We start from the raw sequence: 19,611 nt of genomic DNA on the forward strand, positions 1-19,611 counted from the left end.
GGACCGGGCACATTTGACATCGAACATTGACATCGACATCTTTGACCTGGGCTCGACCAGTCCCTCTACCTATCTCTACTTCGACCTCAGGCTGCCCAACCTAATATCGAGGAACCGTTTCAACACTACCAGAGTCAACTCAGTCGACCCGAGTCCTTTCAAAACTCCCGTCTCTCTCGTCATTGAGACCTCGGCCTCAGTCTTGGGCAGCATCTTTCTCTTGAGATGCCCCTCGACATGCCCCTCCCCTGATCTCCCGTCGCCGCCAACATCTCCCATCCTCTTCCACCAGCCGGGAATGACCCCCTCGCAACCATGACCTCGGTCGATCCTCTCCTGCCCGTCGCCCCGGCGAGGGTCAAGGCCTTGGTGCTGCCCATCGGCAACATCAAGCGTGACCGCTTCACCGCCTTCGTCAACCTCCTCAACATCGAGCGCGTCGTCTTTCTCAGAGATGTCACGCCCGATCCACGCCCGCACAGGAGTAGGGACCCCGCCGCCGCTATGGCTACTCCCTAGCTACCTCGACATCATACCATGACTGACTGACACCTCGGCTTGCTGCCCCAGACATGTTCTCCCCGTTGGCCTTCCCCCAGGGCGCCATGTTCTACGACTTCATCACCCACCAGCCCCCCGCCTCCCACCTCTCTCTGGCCCCCTTCGACCAGTGGCGGGAACCCCTTGCCGTTATTGCCATAGCCGATGGCGTCGAGCTCACAAAGTCCGTCTTCAACAAGAGGCACTCGGGTGCTCCCACCATCGAGGAGACAAACATCCGCGCCCTATACCAGGACTTGGAGGATCTACGCGACCGCTACCCCAAGGTTCTGGTCCACCAGGTGCTCGTGTTCGATTACCTCGTCTCCGAGGATCACCCCGTGCCCCTGCCCGAGGGCATCATTGCCATCCCGCCTCCCGAGCAACGCAAGCGGACCACCATCAAGACGGTGGTGTGCGACATCTCTTCGCTCGTCTTGGCCGAGATGACCACCCTTGCCAAGTCCTTCGAGGGCATGTTGTTCATCGATTCGCCGGGCCAGCCGCCATCCAACCCTTCCATGATGGACAACCCGGGCGTCTCAAGAAGGGCCTCGCAGTACACGGTGCCCGGTCACCGATCTGCTTCCGCAAGCGGACTGCCCGACAAGAGCCTCGCGCGCATGTCGATGCCTCCTGTCCCGTCCAAGAGCACCAGCGCATCGGCGACGAGCAGCAGCTCAACGCCGGCCCGGCCAACCACCCCTGTGAGCGGCACCAGCACCGCCGCCGCCGCCGCCGCCTCTACCACGAAGCCTCTCCCCTCTCCCCCTTCTACCTTTGACCACATCATTGGGCCCTTGGTACCAACAAGCCCTGAACAGAAAAGCACCTCGCGGCCCGACGCCGACGGGAGGTCTCAGAGCCAAGACCGGGTGCCGATCCAGGGGTTTGGGTCTGGCGGCCCCAGCGAACAGCGGCGGATCAAGGGCAAGTGCCGCATCCAGATCGTCATCGGGTCACTGTACCTGCAGGCCGGCCTGTGGAACAACTCGCTCAAGGAACTCACCAACGCCGCCACCATGGCCAAGGGCAACAACGACCATCTTTGGCACGGCAAGGCACTCGAGCTCATCCTCATCAACCTGCTCCTGCTCGGCTGGGCCGGCATCGAGTTCAACGTCCCGAGCATTTTGCTCCCCCCGCACGACAAGATGACCAACATCGCCGCCGCGTTCCAGGAGGCCGAGCTCCGCGACCCTACCCAGCCGCGCTGGCTGCGCAACCTGCAGGTCCACATCCCCGACCTGCTCGACCGCATCCTCGGCCTGTACTCGCGCATCACGGCCGAGAACTTGCCTTTGCTGCCCTTCTCCGAGACTGTCATTCGGTTTTGCCGGATCCTGACGGCCCTCCACGTGGCCGACGGCATGCTCGGCCCCGAGTCGCTGACCATGATCGCCTTCGGCACGCCACCCCGGAAGCCGCTCACCACGTCGCCCCGCTTCACCATCTATCCCACCCGCAACCAGATCGTGACCACCCTGTTCCGCGCCTTTCCGGCCTCGTCGTCCGAGCTCCTCACCACGGCCGACCGGATCGTGATTCTCAGCGGCATAGCGTCCGTCCTGGGATACCTAGGGTTCCATCGCAAGAAGGCGCTCGTCGCGAGGGAGCTCGTCTCGGTTTTGATCGGCGGGCTGGTCGAGGCGCGAACGAGGGGCGCGGCGGACGTGGGCATCCACCCCGCTGCCGGCCTGGCGGGGCTGAACGGTGCTGCTGGGGCCGGTGGTGGCGGTGCCGCATTGGATCTTGACGAGGCTGATATCGAACACGGCATCGACGCCTTCTTGGGCATGCTGCTGAGGACGTACGGGGTCGTGGGCGGCAACCCTACGGGGGATCCCGAGGAGGACAAGGACGCCGCGGTGGTCAAGCGCATCCAGCGCCAGTCGGCGACGAGGTTCTTTGGCATGACCAACGTCAAGCTCAACATGCTGCGCACCTGCATCAACTTCTCCGAGGCGCTGCCGGATTTTGCCGGCGTGCTCAAGTACTCGAGCGATCTCCTGCGCACCGCGGGGAGCGGGATCGCTCCCGGCCCAAGGAGGGAGAACGCGTATCCTTGCATCTCGAGGGAGGAACAGGTCCGGTTGGTGACTAACATCCTTAAGACGTCCAGCCTGTCGAGGCGGCTGGGGATGGGCGCCCTGACGGCTGAATACTGGGACGAGTTTCTCGTCCGAGGGGTGACGCTTGAAGCGCCGCCGCCGACGAGATTGCCCGTGGCCCACGCCAAGACGATCCTCCCTGGCATCACGACCGCGCGCAGCTCGCAGGACGTGGATCCGTTCATCTACAACCCGTTCCTCAAGCGGCCCGACACGGCGAGCGCGGACCACCACACCCTCGTGGCCGGCGAGCCCGCGACGTTCCGGCTCACGCTGCAGAACCCGTACGAGATCGAGATTGAGCTCGAAAGCATCCGGCTCGACACGGAGGGCGCGGCGTTTGAGTCGAAAGTGGAGAAGACGACGATCGGGCCGTACCGGACGCAGGTGATGCGCATCTCGGGCACGCCGCTCGAGGCGGGCACGGTGAAGATCACGGGGGCGGTGATCAAGGTGCGCGGGTGCCGCGAGAGGCGGTTCCCCATCTTTACGGACCCGTGGGCGCCGGAGGATGCGGGGAAGGTCAAGGCCATCGGGCTGGGCGCGCTCGAGGTGAACGCCGCGGCCGCGGCCACGTCGCCGGCGGCGCAGCGGCTCAAGCCGGACCGGGTGGAGCTGAACGTGATTGCGCCGCAACCCGTGGTGGTGGTCAAGTCGTCGACGCTGCCGCAGGGGTCGGTGATGGTTCTGGAAGGGGAGCGCCAGCGGTTTTCGGTGACGCTGGAGAACTTGTCGCAGACGACGCCGGTGGACTTTTTGTTGTTTTCGTTCAAGGACTCGACGCAGGAGCCGCTGCAGGCGGCGATTGCGAACAGGGATGCGACGGCGACGGAGTTGTATGAGTATGAGTGGATTTTGGCGAAGAAGCAGCCGCTGAGGTTAAAGAGTCCCAAGGGAGAGGGGAAGCGGTACATGGCGCCGGGCCAGACGGCGACGTTTGAGTTTGAGATTCTCGGCCGCCCGGGGCTGACGCATGCGGTGATTCAGGTGGATTATGCGCATCTGGGTGCCAGCCATGAGGAGGTGGCGGCGGAGAGGTTTTATACGAGGCAGGTGTCGATGGAGTTGACGGTCACGGTCAACGCGAGCGTGGATATCACGAGGGTGGACATGTTCCCGCTGACGGGGAGCGTGCCGGCACCGCTTTGGTCGAGGGTCGCAGGCGGCAACAACTCGTCATCATTGCTAGAGAAGAAACTGACGCCGGACACGCACTGTTTACTGTCGCTCGACCTGCGCAACGCCTGGCCGTCGCAGATGACGGTCCACCTCTCGGCTGCAGAGGACGACGACGGTAACGAAATCTCGGTCACCGAACAAATCCTCCCCGGCCACACGGCCCGCGTCCTCCTGCCCATCCGCCGCGTGTACGTCGAGGACCCGCACGCTTTTGTCCCTGCGCTCAACCCGGCGCGGCAGCGGCAGTTTGTCGTCAGCACCAAGATTTCTCCGGAAGCGGAGCGCGCGAGCCGCGAGGCGTTTTGGTACCGCGAGAGGATCTTGGATGGGTTGAAGGGTCGGTGGGAGACGGATGGAGGCAAGAGGACGGGCGAGGTGGAGATGCGCGCGATTCGGTTGACGCAGAGGATGGTGGAGGTGGTGAGGGTGGAGGAGGTGAGTGTTGATGTGGAGGTTTTGGGAGGAGCGGGGGAGAAGAAGAAAGGGGGGAGGTACGTGGTGGAGGTAGATTCGTTTTTGGAGTTGGTGGTCAAAGTGACGAATCGCTCCGCGAAACCCATCTATCCGCTGTTAAGGCTGACGCCGGTGCTGCGGCATCGCCCGTTCCACGTCTCTCTGGACTTTACGAGGAAGATGGCCCGGTTCGCGTGGAACGGGAATCTCCAGCAGGCGTTGCCTCTGCTGCCCGGGAATGGGGGCAGCGTGGAGGTGAAGATTGGGGTCACGCCGCTTTGTCGAGGCGAGTTTGAGGTGCTGGCGAGCGTGGAGGAGGCGAGGTTGTGGATGGATGAGGGGGAGGAGAGGAAGGTGGAAGAGAGGTTGTCGCGCGAGGTGGTGGCGGCCATGAGCGACAGGGAGGCGAACGAGATGATTCTGGGCGCGGCGACGGGGAGGAGGGAGAGGAGGGTGTGGTTTGCTAGGAGGGGGTGTGTGTTGGTGGTTAGGGAGGGGAGGTGATGAATTGCTATCACCTCCTATCGACCTATGTTGGGAGCGCCTTATTCCTGCGAGTACCTACGAGTCATCCGTGCCTAGGATAGGTACTGAGGTGTTGTTGGCAGTCTTTTGATACATTGGGGTTGGTTGGGGGTTGGTGGAATTGCATAGACGGGGATGCATGATAATAGTGCAAAAGTACAGGATCTTAGCTACTTGGGTTTGATGGTGTAGACAATTAAGCTTTTGTTTGGGACGCCTCTATGAAGACTACGGAGTACCTGATCTAGATACCGTAGGGACAGAGGTACATACGTACATCCGTCAGGTATCTAGGTATCCCAGGGACGTGGAGGGTGGTTTTGATGTGCTTGAAATGCCAGGTCTCGGGCTTAGACGCGCATCCATGATCCAAGTATCTAAAGGTACCGACAGAGGGGATATATTGTTTGCCACCTCAGGGGGGACAACGATGATGAGTTTGTTGCTGGACATCCATGCTGACTTGGAGTTCTACCAAGCTCATACTATCTCTCTACTAAAGGCAAAAAAATATGTCTGCACTGTTTAGGTATTGCTGTGAAGTAGACATGAGCCGGCACACTGATGTCTTGTTGCACTCACATGCTCGAGTCGAGATAAGACCAAGTCGTAACGGGAAATAAAACAACAAGAGGGAGAAAAAAAAAATCTCAATTCCGTCACTATCAAATATTTTGACACGCCCATTCCGCCCCCGACAATAACCGACACCGGCCGGTCTAGCTACTCATACAACTATGACCACAATCCCAAGGTTTTGGCCTTGACAATCCCCTTTGTTGTGTATCATTCATCTTCTTAATTCTAAATTTACTCAATCGGGAAATTTCTTTTTGCATAATAACAGACATTTCACTCACATCCCAAATTACCTGCTTACACAGCAACCACCGACCGACTGCATCGCATAACGCAGTACTGCATCAAGCAGCACATCGGTGGCGGGCGGCATCGGATCAAACAAAATAAAAATATATTTTTTCTGGGAAAAGGGAAATGCCCCGCCCCCGCATCCTCTTCCTCGACGCCTACGACTCCTTCTCCAACAACATCACCTCGCTGCTCGCCACCCTGTTGGACGCCGACGTTTTTGTCTTGCGCATTGACGATCCGCTGCTTTTCGAGGAGGATGTTGTCGACGGGGAGGAGGAGGTTGTCGAAGAGGACGACAAGGAGGATGGGAGGGTGGAGGAGAAGATAAAAAATCACAATGCCAATGACAATGCCAAGAAGGTCAACGGCAATGGCAGCATCAACGGTCACTGCTATCAAAATGGCTCTCACACCACCAGCGCCACCAAAACGAGGAGTAGAAACAGAACGACGACGCCCTCCCCGCGCCTCCTCGCCCGCGAGCTCGCGCGCTACGACGCCCTCGTCTGCGGTCCCGGGCCGGGCCATCCCGCCAACCCGGTCGACGTCGGCGCAATGCGGCTGGTCTGGCAGCTCGCCGAGCAGGATCTGCTGCCGGTGCTGGGCGTGTGTCTTGGGTTCCAGAGCTTGGTGGCGGCGTTTGGCGGCACGGTGGGCAGGTTGAGGAGGGGGTTGCATGGGATGGTGAGGGGGGTAGGGCATTGCGGGCTGTCTTCTCCGTCAGAAGAGGAAGGGGGAAAAGGAGGAGGAGGGGGGGATATTTTTCGCCGTGTTGGGCCGTTCAAGGCGACGCTGTATCACAGCTTGTGCGGCGACGTTGGGCAGGACGAGATCCCCCTGGCGGAGTGGGAGAGTGGGAGGACCAGGTTCCAGCCGACGGGGAGGTGTCCTGAGCTGGTGCCGCTTGCGTGGGTGGAGGAGAGGCATGATGAGGATGGCCTGGGCGGCGTCGGAAGCGGTGGTGTTGTCGAGAGGATTCTCATGGCCGTCAGACACCGCACCAAGCCGTTCTGGGGATTGCAGTATCACCCGGAATCGGTCTGCACTGAAGCGGAAGGAAACAAGGTGATTCTGAACTGGTTACGGGCGGCTCAGAGGTGGAACGAGAAGAGGGGGAGGGCGGTGGTGCGAGATGGCCCGGCGCTGGCGAGGGCGGCGAGGAAGATGAGTCTGCTTTCCCAACTGGCGGTTCAACTGCCGCCGTCGTCGTCGGAGAGGAGATGGTTCGAGGTGGTCGGGACCAACCCTACCCTGCGATCCGTCACGGTGCCGCTGCCGGAGGGGGTTGAGGTTCCCGACATCGTCGAGGCGGTCGACGACGCGAGCGAAGAACGCATCCTTCTCGACTCGGCCAACGCCTCGCCCGCCGCGTCCAGGGCCGATGTGCGAGGGAGGTTCAGCATCGTTGCCGTCGGCGTGGACCGAGCGTTGCGGGTCGAGCATCACGTCGGGGACGGGTATGCCACGCTCCGATATCGAGGGGGAGAGAGCGGTGGTCGTTCCGAACAGGTCTCCCTCGCACCGTACGGCGGCATCTGGGGCTTGATCGCGGCACTGCATGAAGCCCGGCGATTACCATCCGGCGCTGCTGGGCCTGAGTCCACGACACCTTTTGTTGGCGGGTTCATGGGCTATATTACATACGAGCAAGGACTGCACGACATTGGCATCCCCCTGGATCAGCCACGGGATCATCACCGGCCTGATGTCTCGCTGGCGTGGGTGACCCGGAGCGTAGTGGTCGACCACGCGCAAAAGGTGATGCACATCCAACAGCTTTGCTCAGATACAGTGAACGGCGAGGAGGAGGAGGAGGAGGAGGACAAAACCACATGGCTCAACTCGACAGCAGCTCTCCTTCGCAACCTCAAACCCACACCATCCCCTCTCAAGAACGGCAATTCCCCTTCGCCACGTCCAACTATCACAACCCCCGACCCGGCCGCGTACGAATCCAAAGTCCGCGCCTGCCAGGAATACATCGCGGCAGGCGATTCGTATGAGCTGTGCCTGACCGAGCAGACGACCATCCTCCGCCCAATTACCACCACCACCACCACCACCGCCAACAACAACAACAACCTCGACGGCAACGACCTCTCCCCTCCCTCTCTCTCCTCTTCCTCATCGGGATGGACCCTCTTCAAAACCCTCCGCCACACCCAACCCGCGCCCTTCGCCTCCTACCTCCGCCTCGGCAGCGCGACGCTGGTCTCTGCCTCGCCCGAGCGCTTCCTCACCTTCTCCCGGGCCGGGGTGTGCGAGATGCGGCCGATGAAGGGCACCGTGCGCAAATCTTCCACTGGTGACGGCATCACGACGGCCGCGACGCTGGAGCAGGCGGAACGCATCCTGCACGTTCCGAAAGAGGAGGCGGAGAACCTGATGATTGTGGATCTGGTGCGGCATGATTTGCATGGTGTTTGTGGCGCGGGGAGAGTGAGCGTGCCGGATTTGTTGAGGGTGGAGGAGTACGAGAGTGTGTTTCAGATGATTACGGTTGTGGAGGGGCGGTTGCCGGAGGGGGGTTCTGGTGATGATGATGATGATGGGGGTGGTGTTGTGGGGGAAGGAGAAGGAGAAGAAGAAACGGGCGAGAGGGCGAGGAAGAGGAGGAGGTTCGACACCACCAACGGCACCACCACCACCAATAACAACAACAAGAAGGAGAAGAAACAGAAAACCAAATACACCGGCCTCGACGTGCTCTCCGCGTCCCTCCCCCCCGGCAGCATGACGGGTGCGCCCAAGAAACGCAGCTGCGAGATCCTGCGGGAGATCGAAGGCCGCCACCGCGAACGGAGCCTGTATTCCGGCGTGGTGGGGTACATGTGCGCAACGGGCCGCGGGGACTGGAGCGTGACCATCCGGAGCCTGTTTCGTTGGGATGACGAACAGCAAGTGGTGGTGGTTACCGATGAAGGGGGCGGTGGTGAGGAGAAGAGGGTGGTGAATGAGGTGTGGCGGGTAGGGGCGGGAGGGGCCGTGACGATCCTCAGCACGCCGGAGGGAGAGAGGGAGGAGATGTTTGTCAAGTTGGCGGGGCCGTTGGGAGTGTTTAAAGGGGCTTGAGTTGGCTCATATATTGTGTAATTGGGTTTGTCTGGGGGATGTGATGGTTGGAGGGAAGGAGAGGAAAATAAGACTGGTGTTGTTCCGGCTGGCACGTTTGGTTCTGGAGATGGGATGCCTTGGGGTTGGTTCAACACGGGGATATACACACTCACACGGGCGGCTGTAAGCATGTCTTTCAACACAACGGGGAAAATGATTCAAGAATAGACGGAGGGTTAGAGAAAAAATGCTTCATCAAACCCGACATACTCCATGTTCCCGCGCCGAGCGCTCGTTGTGTGTCAATATCAATACGCCTTTCCAAAACCCGGGACTCTGTCCGTGTGAGACCCCCAATACCTAGATAAAACATTTCCCGCCCGCCCTATCCATCGCAGCCGTTGCGCGTTTCCAGTAGCGCACGCAGTTGGTTGTACATCAAAAGAACCGACCGGGTAATACACCGCCCGAAACACTGTCGTCACCGCGTACCCATCCGTGTGTCGAAAGCCGAATCCTTCCCTTCTGACGTGACCTGACCATATCACGCAAGTTGGTCTCTACAACCCTGTCATCACACGGTCACTTTCATCCCTGCCAATGCCTGCCTGTCTAAAACTCCTGCTCTTCTTGGAAAAACATGGTAAACATGATGATCGTCCCGTAGATGAGCAGGCCGCCGGCGACGGACATGATCATGGCGGGGATGGAGATGATGTTGGAGTGGGCGAGCACGACGGGGAGGGCTAAACCGTACGCACATATACAGTCAGCACATCATCCAAATTCATTACTTTCCCTTGCAAGAAGAGGACAAGAACATACCAATGCCCATCACAACCAAGAACCCGGTGCAGAAGCGGCCCAGGTCCAGGACGGCGGTGCCCGAGCTCTCGACGAAATCGTCCGGGTTGGCGCAGTGGCCGCAGATCCAGTTGGGGATGGGGGCGAGCACGTAGGTGGCGACGACCAGCAGCGGGTAGTATGAGTGCCAGAGGGCGCAGGACAGGATGACGAGCAGGAAGCCGAGGGCGAGGACGAAGGAGAGGGCGATGATGGTTTTGAGGCCTGCTTGTGGCATTGTGGCGGTTTTTTGTCTTTCTTTCTTTCCTCGGTCTTTCTATATGGTGGGTGGGTGGGTGGTTGAGATGGTGGTGGTGGTGGTGGTGGATCGGGAGTTGAGGTGGTGACGAGGAGGCTGGTCTCGGTGATCCGGTTGGTGATGTCGTTCGGTGCGATTCTGGTGGTGGTATCGCTGGATGTAATTCTAGCTGGAGATACGAGTTTGTCTCTCGCCGGCGACTCTGTTTACGGCGGTGATGTCGTTGTTCCTCTCACTGTTTGGGTGTTGTTGGAGTGGATGGTTCTGGGATGGCGGCAGCGGCTGCGCGGCCATGACGGCGAAGCAGCGACACTTGGACCAGCTTGGACGAGTGGACCCACATCAGGCCCGGCCTTGTCCCGTCAGCCTGGCCAGGGGTGGGTCTCCAGCCCGCTGCGCCATTCCTTTCATAGTTTAGGCCCATCCATGTACCGGTGAGTTGCATCTATCGAGTGACAGCGGAGGTACGTACCACCACCACCTCCCGCCTTGCCTGCGAGACGACGCAGCTTGGAGCTGCCTGGCCAGTCCAAACCACACAGCAGCTCCCAATTCAGAGGTACCTTACCCGCCATCAACCACTTTTTTCTCTTGCACCTCACCTCTTCCCAGCCCGGCCTCGACCATCCACCGACACCACAATCCCCTCGACTGAATTGCCAACGCCGCCATGTTCAGAAACAACTACGACAACGACTCGGTCACATTGTAAGCCCCTCCACCAGAACCTCACTCGACCACCACCCGCTAACACCCCTCTCTCCCCCAGCTCCCCGCAAGGGCGGATATTCCAAGTCGAGTATGCAGCCGAGGCAGTCAAGCAGGGCTCCGTCGTCGTGGGCATCGCCAGCAAGACACACGTCGTGCTGGTAGCAATCAAGGTTCGCCCCTCTTTCTCGACTCCAATCAAAACCACCCAACCCAACTAACATCCCTTCTCCCCCACCCCCTCTAGCGCAACGCCGAAGAACTCTCCTCCTACCAAAAGAAACTCTTCCCCATCGACGAGCACGTCGGTATCGCCATCGCCGGCCTGACCTCGGACGCCCGCGTCCTCTCCAACTTCATGAAGCAGCAGTGCCTCGCCCACCGCCTGACCTACGGCCGGAGCATGCCCGTGCGCACCCTCGTCGACATGATCGGCAGCAAGGCGCAGATCAACACGCAGCACTACGGCAAGCGGCCCTACGGCGTCGGCTTGCTGGTCGCCGGCGTCGACGACCACGGCCCGCACCTCTTCGAGTTCCAGCCCAGCGGCATGACCGAGGAGATGGTGGCCTTCGCCATCGGCGCCCGGTCCCAGATGGCAAGGACGTACCTCGAGAAGAACCTGGACAAATTCGCCGACTGCGACCGCGAGGAGCTCATCCGCCACGGGTTGCGGGCGCTCAAGGAGAGTTTGGTGCAGGACCGCGAGCTGACGGTGGATAACACGAGCGTGGGCGTGGCGGGCGTGGCCGGGAAGGGGGTCGAGCCGTTCAAGGTGTATGATGGGCAGGAAGTGGCGGCGTGGATAGAGAGCGTGGCGGATGATAAGGAGGGCGGCGGCGCTGCGGCGGGGGAGACGATGGAGGTTGATCCGTGAAGAGAAGGAGGAGAGGAGAGAAGAAGTTGTGAGGTGTAAAACATCCTTGCCTATTTAGGTACACACCTTGCCTCCCATTGTGGTGAGAAAGGTGATATCTCAGCCCGGATGAGGACCAACAAAGGCAAGGGAAATGAAACAGACATCATGCACACGAACACCACAATGAGAGGGCGAGAGAGATTATACTTCTCTCAGTTTTCCAACCCAATTACTGCAACAACAACAACAAGTCTATTGTACTCCACAACTCCAAAACAAAGCCACCCCCTCCCATCTTAACCATCTACTGATTCCCCCACGACAACTTATACACCGCCTCGGAGACCTTATAATCCCTCAGCGCCTGGATCGCCTCCTCAGGCGTCTTTGCCTCCACAAGAATATGCTTGTTCTTGCCGTGGATAAACCCTTCCTCGACGCTCTTATCAATCCACTGCAGCAGGCCGTCGTAAAACCCGTTGATGTTGAGCAGCACGATGCCCTTGTTGTGGATGCCCAGCTGGTTCCACGTCGCCGTCTCAAACAGCTCCTCGACGGTGCCGTACCCGCCGCTCAACGCGATAAACCCGCTCCCCGGGCCGCCCTCGATGACCTCCTGCGCCATGAGCCGCTTGCGCGTGTGCATGTCCTTGACGATGGTGGTGCGTCCGAAGACGGCTTCTTCGGGGACGGGGAGGTGTTCTTCTTGTTGTTGTTGTTGTGCCGTTGCTGTTTCTTTACTGCTGCTATCTGGGGTGGCGGTGCCGTTTGCGCTGGTTCCGTTGGTCGTCTTGTTGTTGGTCCCGTTACCGTTGTTGACGAGAGCCTTGGAGCGGTAGGTCGGATCGCGCTCGTACCGCACCAGCGCCTCGGGGATGATGCCGTGCACCGAGTCCGGGCCGGAAAGGGAGACGAGGGTTTTGGCGACTTCGCCCATCAGGCCGACCGTGCCGCCGCCGTAGACTGGAGGAGGAGAAAAAAGTTAGCAGAGAGGAGGGTGGGTGTGTGGTTGGGAGGAACAAACCAAGAGAGATGTTGTTGGCAGCCATCGCCCGGGCGAGAGCGCGCGCCGCCTCGATGTACTCGGGCTTGTTGCCCGTGGAGGCGCCGCAGTAGACGCAGATTTTGGTCTTCTTCGGCGCGGCGGCGCCATCGTTGGTTGCCGGTGAGGTGCCGTTGGTCATTGTGGCTGGCTACTGCAAAGCGGGAGAGATGGGAGGTTGAGTGTTTGAGGGAGAGAGATGTGCTAGATTCCGTCGAGAGCGAGGTACGGAGAGTTTGGCTGTCTTGCTGGCTGTCCGTTTGTCTATATGTATGTACACTGAACACTCCTTGCGACAACAAAGGTCCCGCGTCACTCGAGTGCGCCGTGGCTCAAAGTCACTTGATCCCAAATCACCCCGGCCGTGCCACGTTGTAGGCGCTCGCTGGTTCGCTGTCTGGTCGGGGGGACAGCAATGGTGGTCAATAGTCCTCCGAGTCGAGGTCGGTCTGTTGGACAGAGAGCTGGAGGAGGGGTTTCAGGTTTTGGCGGGGAGTAGTAGAAGTCAGCAAGAATCGAGAAGCGAGGTGATAGCCAAGCAAGTCCCAGTCTATATGGTAGAGCAAAGAGAGGGACTTGAGCCCAAGAGTCTTGATATAGAAGCCAAAAGGTAGGTGAAGGAGTGAATTTCCTCCTCCTCGAAACAGAAAAATAGCTAAACCAGAAAATAATCAGCGGCTTCCAGCGGAAAAAGAATGACGGGGTACTCCCTGTTGGCGGTAACCTTGGAAGTTCTCGGTGCTCGCTGCAGATAAACCCATCAGAGATGACAATTGAGTCATGTGTCCCACTTCTCTGGCGGTGGACCCTGGAGCCGGAGCGGCCGCTATGACATAATTGCCCACCCCACCGCCACCGAGGGCCACGAAGCAGCGGGATGGTCAATAAGTCAGAACTCAGACCTTGGTCAGATACACGGCGGTGTACCTCCCATGCTGCAGGTAAAAAGAGACATGCAGGCCCAGGAAGTGTAAGGCTAGATCAGGGGTGGCATCTGTATGTTCCAAGGTCAAACAATATGCAGAGCGTCGAGTCTACGGAGTACCCCTCTGCTGGCTTCCAGGACAGGTGGAATGCATCTGTACCTGGGCTAAGCATCGCCAGTGAATAAAGAACCGAAATTCTGGGAACGGGCCGCATCCCGCTGTCCTGCAGCCCATGTTCAGACGGATAGCCAGTTTGCAGAAGCTTCAGGGGGGGAGGGGATAGCTTCCACTCAATATGTTGCATGTGTAATCTATTTGTTGCCCACCTCAGTATCCCTCAGCTGATGATGGTTTGGCAATGTGTCCGGAGCTCTGGGGTCTTGGATCAGAGATGGCCACATGATACGGTATCTTACATCATCAGCTGTAATTACGATACGCGGGTGCGGCCCAAGGGAACGGCCAGAGATGCATTTCCAGCTTCAGCTTCTCTGCTCTGATTTTGCTCAGGATGCGACATTGCCTGAGCCGCATCTCAACCCAGCGCTGATTCCCAGATCAACGCAAACTCCAGAAAAGACACACAATGCCAGAGCCAAATAGGGGCGCAGGCCCCCGGCCTGCCCAACAGCAGCGCCAGCAGGAACAGGGCGGTTTGGGAGTGCGTCCTCTCTCCAAGTCTCAAGTCTACCTACACAACTAGCTGACTCGATGCCAGTCAACATTCCGCACCGTCTTCCAGTTCGTCGCCATCTACATGGCCATGCAGTTCGTCATGAAGCAGTTCATGCCTGCCACCACCACCGTCCGCACCCCCGACGGCAAGACGGCCCAGGTCGCAACCTCGTCCCTCATCCCTCCTTACCACGAACGCCCCGCGCGCCTCAACGAGGGCGCCTCCTACAGCCAGATCCCTCAGCTGGTCGCTCCCATCTGGCCCGACAACAGCGCCGTCGACGTCGTCGTGACCGTCTCCCCGACCTTCCACCTGACCCCGCTCAACCAGGTTCCCCAGGATGCCATCGTGCTCCGCGAGAAGCAGTTCCGCATCGGCAACTGGTCCGACACGCGCACCGTCCAGGGCACCATCAACATCCCGCCCTCGGTTCAGAACAACGGAACTCTCTGGGGCCACTTCTACGTCGGACTGACCGGCGCCCAGCTGGATCCTACTCAAGATGGATACGACCCCAGTTCGGCCTACCATCTGGTCTATCCGCTCACCCAGTACATCCCCAAGAAGAAGGAATTCAAGACGAGGAACCTCCTGACCGATTCCCCTGAGGAGACTGAACCCGCCGACGACGAGCCCCAACACACAGGGCCCATCATCGGCAACTACTACCACCCCAACATCTCCCTCTCCTTCATCCCCAACTCGGGCATCATCCCCATCGCCCAAACCCCTCCGGCGGTCCGCCAATTCCTCCGTCTCGAGGCCACCGGCGCACGCGACGGCACGGGCCAGCACTCGTGGTACTACCCGATCCTCTTCGTCAACACCTTCTGGCAGTTGCGGTCGCAAATGACGCTGCTCAACGACACGGTCAAGACGGTGCCGATCCGCATCGACCTCAACAACCTCTCCGACTGGAAGTTCAAGATGATGGCCACCATCGACCTCAACAGCAAGGAAGCCGCGCGGCAGGCCGCCTGGGGCCATTCGCTCCCGGGCGGCGGCGACGGCACCGAGATCGAAATGATCAAAGAAATCTTCATCGACACCAACCCCATCCTGCTGGGCGTCACCATCGCCGTGAGCATCGCGCACACGGTGCTCGAGACGCTGGCCTTCGGGTCCGACATTGCGCACTACCGCAAGAAGAAGGACAACGTGGGCATCTCGCTGCGGTCCATCCTGGCCAACGTGCTCATGCAGACCATTATTTTCTTGTACCTGCTCGACCAGTCGCAGAACACGAGCTGGATGATTCTGGGCGGCCAGGCCGTCGGCATCCTTATTGAACTGTGGAAGATCACCACGGTCGTGCACGTGCGCGTGCGCCCCGCCCCGCCGGGTTCGCTGATCCCCTACCGCATCGCCTTCGAGGACACGCACAAGCTCAGCGAGACCGAGGAGAAGACCAAGGAGTACGACGAGATTGCGTTCCGGTACATGTACATGGCGGCCGTCCCGCTGCTGATCGCGTACGCCGTCTACTCGCTGGTCTACGAGTCGCACAAGTCGTGGTACTCGTACGTCATCTCGACGCTGGTCGGGTCCGTGTACGCGTACGGGTTCCTGATGATGGTGCCGTCGCTGTACATCAACTATCGGCTCAAGAGCGTGGCGCACATGCCGGCCAAGGCTATGATGTACAAGTTTTTGAATACTTTCATTGATGACTTGTTTGCGTTTACGATCAAGATGCCGTTTTTGCACCGGCTGGCGACGCTGCGGGATGATGTCATTTTCTTTGTGTATTTGTATCAGAGGTGGATTTATAAGGTGGATTATTCGCGGGTGAATGAGTTTGGGCAGGGCGGGGAGGATGTGGAGGAGGAGACGAAAGAGAAGAAGAAGGAGGAGGGTAAGGAGGTTGAGAAGGTGGGGGAGAAGGAAGAGAAGGAGGGAAGTGCTGTCAAAGCGACGGGGGCGGAGAAGCAGAAGGCGACGAAGAGGAGGTAGAGTGTTACTGGTACTCTGTAGAGGGGATGATGGTGTGGTTAGAGGTTCACCTATTTTTGTTTTCTTCTCCAAGAACACATTCTACCTGCCTAGGTAGTCGGTATGTATGTACAATAAAAATATCGAACTATTAACCTTCCTGAATGTACCGAAGTATCAGGTACCTACCAACTGTACCAGCTTCGTATGTTCAACGATCGGAGTAAATCCCCGCCCCGCCCAGTCTAGCCCAGCTCCAAAGTACTGTTCCATCCTGCGTGAGGCTGTGAGGTTGGTTGAGGTCCGTGGGATAAGAGTTTAAGAAGTTTACTTAGTAGAGGTTGCAGAGAGGTTGCAGCCGGAACAGCTCATGCATGATGACCCTGTTCTGGCCTCCCTGGCTTTCCGTAGGGCTGAACGGCATTGCCGACCCGAGATGGATGGGCAGAATCCGGGTCGGATCTTTTGTTGATCTTAGCGCCAGGCTGGCACCCCTTTTTGGGTTTGTCTGGATGGAAATGGAGGGGGGTTGGGGGCGGGGTGTTATTTGACCGTTTGCGAGCTGGGGTTACTATGTGCCTGATGAATTTCGTACACTGGCAAAGGGGATTTCGAGGATTTTGAAGCGTGCTGTCTCTGGATTGAGCATTCAAACAAGCATGCCCGAGGCTTCCGTTTACAGCAAGCTGTCCGGACTGGGGTTTGTCCAGTACCGGATTTCCTTGCTTGGCCAACTGGGAGGATGGAAAGCTGGTTGGTGTGGTTTGGGGTTGGGAAAAGACGAGGATTGGGCTCGGCGCTGCAGCTGCTGTCAAGTATGTCGAGTGCTTTTTTTTTACTTTGTTGGTGGGATATACCGACAATGGATACGTAATGCTGCGTCGTTATGCTATCATTTTTAGCTTTATGTCAAGATCTCGGGTCTTTCAAGATCCATATGACAGGGAGTGACGCTTCAATATCAGACCACCATCGGGTATTACTCCGGAGGAACCTCTTGAGATATGGGGGAATAATACTAGTACGTATGTACATACAGACAACCTTGCCCCTATTTTCGAGCAACCTGGATGGAACATCAACCCAAGTCCTACGGAGTATCTTCAAGGCCTTGCTGTGCCGCATCAACTGCCAAAAAGACGCCGACAACCTTCCGGATTCAACCTTAAACCAAGCCTGGACTCCCCTGTCCGAAGACCCCGCCAAGACAACCTTGTGCTTCCACTCAGTGCCAGAGACCTTGTCCTGGGCTAGACCTTGACGGGGACCCTTCGTGTTCTCTCACACGCCAGATCGACAGCACCAGCCCGGCTGTGTTTGTGTGCCAGCTCAGATCAGATCCAACGGATACAAAACCAGTTTGATGCCCGCCGGGTTCGGGTTGTTGATGCAGACCTATAGCCTGCCGGGTTGAGGCTGGTGGTTTTGACTGGCAACCTACGAAGAAGACACGCACGGCACACCTCAGCAAACATTGGATGGACTGGATTGTTTTGTTCATCCTGGACCTTGGACAGCTCTGAACCCAGAACTTCACGACAAAGCTTCACTCCTGAGATACCCATCCGGCATCCTGTCATCCAGAGGGAATAACGAACTAACATTCAACTCCCCTTTCAAGTCTGAAGCTTATTCAGCACCTCAGTCTCCGACAGTCCATCTCTTATCACAACTCTTAGGCCTAAGGCCTCAGCCAGTGGAGTCCGGACTCCCGGCGCGTGTGCATTTGGAAAGGCATCGAATAAGACAGCCACATCTTGAACAACAACACCACCACCACCAACACCTGTAACATCCACAACAGCCAGACGGGACCTGAGATGAGCACCCCCCTCGGCGGCAACCGCGCCAAGAGGAAACCCAACCCCCTCACCTTCACCGGCGGGAGCAACATCGCCGGACCCAGCAACACCAACACCACCACAGGAAATAATCCCATAGCAGCAGCACAATGGTACGACGACACCGACCCAGCCAACCACCACCACCACCATCGCCGTCAGTCACAAATACCGACATCACACCAAACCGAAACCGTCGGAACCCTATTAGCGTCCATCGCCAACTGCATGAACGAGGCCCTGCGCATTCTTATGTTCGCCGACAAGCGCCACTGGGGCCCCGACGAGTTCGAGCAGACCCGCGCGCTGGAAGATGCGCTGGACGAGGCCAAACGGGATTTCCAGGCTTTGGGCAAGCTGGTGAATGGGCGGTGGTATTACGAGCATGATCGGACTCGTAGGTTCTCATTCATTCATTTGTTTATTTATCCATCATCCATCCCTTTCTCATCTCATCACCCTATTTGAATGATATTTTAAAAAATACTGACCAGCCCGAAAATAGCCGACTCCCTCCACCACCTCTCCCACCTCCTCACCCAGTTCGAAGCCCACCTCTCGCACTTCCGCGCCTGGGCCCAAACCGGCGGTCCCATCAACCCGGCCTGGACGCACGACACGTTGCGTCTGCGCCGGCTGCTCCACCGCGCCCAGTGCCGCGCCGCGGGGCGGGTGTTTGCGGCCACCACGGCCGCCGCCGATGCCGAGGCGTCGCCGGAGGGGGGCCGGTGTTTGGGCGCGTTTTTGGTCCGCAGGGAGCAGAAGCGGTTGAAGGCAGAGAAGGCAAGGAGGGAGAAGGAGAGGGCCCAGGCGCCGGCATGGAAGAGGGCGAGTGCTGGTGTTGTTGTTGGGCAGGAGGGGGAAGGGGCTGGTGGTGTTGGTAGTGGTGGTGGTGGGTATGAGATGGGCGGGCGGTTATACGGGACCGAGGCATTACCCGGAGAAGCCGGGGCGGATCATGCCGCTGATGATCCCAAGGGGAAACGGCCAGAAGAAGGGTTGAGAAGGATAGGAAGCCTCGAGGCATTGATACCGACCTGCAACGAGGTCGGCCGGTTCCACGTCCTCCGCGGCGATAACAACGACAACCTCAACGAGCCCCCCGAACTCCGTCGCGCCCCCAACCTCTCCAACCTACCCACCACCACCACCCAACCATCCATAATCCAACACGACGCCGCCTTCGTCTGCGACTTCTGCTCCGGCTACATCGTCTGGCGGGACCTCCTCACCGTCCCCTCGTCCCGCTCCCCGCTCCCCCCGACCGCCGTCACGGGCTATCCGCACTGGCAATCCCGCGGTGTCAGCGCCGAGACCAACGAAGCCAAAACCGTCGTCTTTCCCCCGGTCGCCATCGCCAACCACGCCCCGCCCGGCCCGGGGATGTGGCAGGCCCCGCTGATGTGTCCGTACTGCGACTATAATAATGATGACGAGGAAAGCGCGGGGCAGGAGACGTATTACCTGGACGAGGGCGCCGCGGGGGCCGGGGAGATGAGGTATGTGCGGGAGGAAGCGGAGGCGGTGTTTGAGGATGTGGAGGCGCTGCAGAGGCATTTGGAGTGGTACCACACGGCGCTGCCGGTGCCGCCGATTAAGGATTTGGCGGGGAAGGTAGGGGAGGCGGTGGGCGGGTGTGTGGTTATGTGAGGGTTGAGGAAGTGTTTAGGTTGCGCTCATACCTAGGTTGTTGTTTTGTGGGGTGGGAGTTGGGGAGAGCTGGCATGGGACTTTTGGGGGGATGGCGTTTGGTTGGGAAGGAGTTGGGAAAGAGTTGGATGTGTTTATCA

General features: G+C 58.9%; 8 protein-coding genes across 8 annotated transcripts; 6 read left to right on the forward strand and 2 right to left on the reverse strand.

Annotated features, from left to right (window-relative positions):
* Nucleotides 1–315: 315 nt before the first annotated feature.
* Nucleotides 316–4,787, forward strand: VTJ04DRAFT_6135 (uncharacterized protein; the record flags this gene model as incomplete). The annotated part of the gene is made up of 2 exons (XM_069364325.1): nt 316–484; nt 571–4,787. The coding sequence occupies 2 exons, from the start codon at nt 316–318 to the stop codon at nt 4,785–4,787; spliced, it is 4,386 nt and encodes a 1,461-aa protein (XP_069218162.1).
* A 1,017-nt stretch (nt 4,788–5,804) lies between these two features.
* VTJ04DRAFT_6136 (uncharacterized protein) lies at nt 5,805–8,753 on the forward strand (the record flags this gene model as incomplete). Its single annotated transcript, XM_069364326.1, has 1 exon — nt 5,805–8,753. One exon carries the CDS (start codon nt 5,805–5,807, stop codon nt 8,751–8,753), a length of 2,949 nt encoding a protein of 982 aa, XP_069218163.1.
* A 594-nt stretch (nt 8,754–9,347) lies between these two features.
* On the reverse strand, nt 9,348–9,816 carry VTJ04DRAFT_6137 (uncharacterized protein; the record flags this gene model as incomplete). Its single annotated transcript, XM_069364327.1, has 2 exons — nt 9,348–9,481; nt 9,561–9,816. 2 exons carry the CDS (start codon nt 9,814–9,816, stop codon nt 9,348–9,350), a joined length of 390 nt encoding a protein of 129 aa, XP_069218164.1.
* Nucleotides 9,817–10,507: 691 nt separating this feature from the next.
* On the forward strand, nt 10,508–11,422 carry VTJ04DRAFT_6138 (uncharacterized protein; the record flags this gene model as incomplete). Its single annotated transcript, XM_069364328.1, has 3 exons — nt 10,508–10,545; nt 10,607–10,718; nt 10,793–11,422. 3 exons carry the CDS (start codon nt 10,508–10,510, stop codon nt 11,420–11,422), a joined length of 780 nt encoding a protein of 259 aa, XP_069218165.1.
* A 286-nt stretch (nt 11,423–11,708) lies between these two features.
* Nucleotides 11,709–12,588, reverse strand: VTJ04DRAFT_6139 (uncharacterized protein; the record flags this gene model as incomplete). Its single annotated transcript, XM_069364329.1, has 2 exons — nt 11,709–12,367; nt 12,429–12,588. The coding sequence occupies 2 exons, from the start codon at nt 12,586–12,588 to the stop codon at nt 11,709–11,711; spliced, it is 819 nt and encodes a 272-aa protein (XP_069218166.1).
* Nucleotides 12,589–12,718: 130 nt separating this feature from the next.
* Nucleotides 12,719–13,060, forward strand: VTJ04DRAFT_6140 (uncharacterized protein; the record flags this gene model as incomplete). Its single annotated transcript, XM_069364331.1, has 1 exon — nt 12,719–13,060. One exon carries the CDS (start codon nt 12,719–12,721, stop codon nt 13,058–13,060), a length of 342 nt encoding a protein of 113 aa, XP_069218167.1.
* Nucleotides 13,061–13,958: 898 nt separating this feature from the next.
* VTJ04DRAFT_6141 (uncharacterized protein) lies at nt 13,959–16,001 on the forward strand (the record flags this gene model as incomplete). Its single annotated transcript, XM_069364332.1, has 2 exons — nt 13,959–14,033; nt 14,091–16,001. The coding sequence occupies 2 exons, from the start codon at nt 13,959–13,961 to the stop codon at nt 15,999–16,001; spliced, it is 1,986 nt and encodes a 661-aa protein (XP_069218168.1).
* Nucleotides 16,002–17,800: 1,799 nt separating this feature from the next.
* VTJ04DRAFT_6142 (uncharacterized protein) lies at nt 17,801–19,471 on the forward strand (the record flags this gene model as incomplete). Its single annotated transcript, XM_069364333.1, has 2 exons — nt 17,801–18,218; nt 18,327–19,471. 2 exons carry the CDS (start codon nt 17,801–17,803, stop codon nt 19,469–19,471), a joined length of 1,563 nt encoding a protein of 520 aa, XP_069218169.1.
* Between the last annotated feature and the right edge of the window lie 140 nt (nt 19,472–19,611).

This window comes from Mycothermus thermophilus (genome assembly GCF_041956435.1).
Source record: "Mycothermus thermophilus strain CBS 625.91 unplaced genomic scaffold VTJ04scaffold_4, whole genome shotgun sequence".
NCBI classification, from domain to species: domain Eukaryota; kingdom Fungi; phylum Ascomycota; class Sordariomycetes; order Sordariales; family Chaetomiaceae; genus Mycothermus; species Mycothermus thermophilus.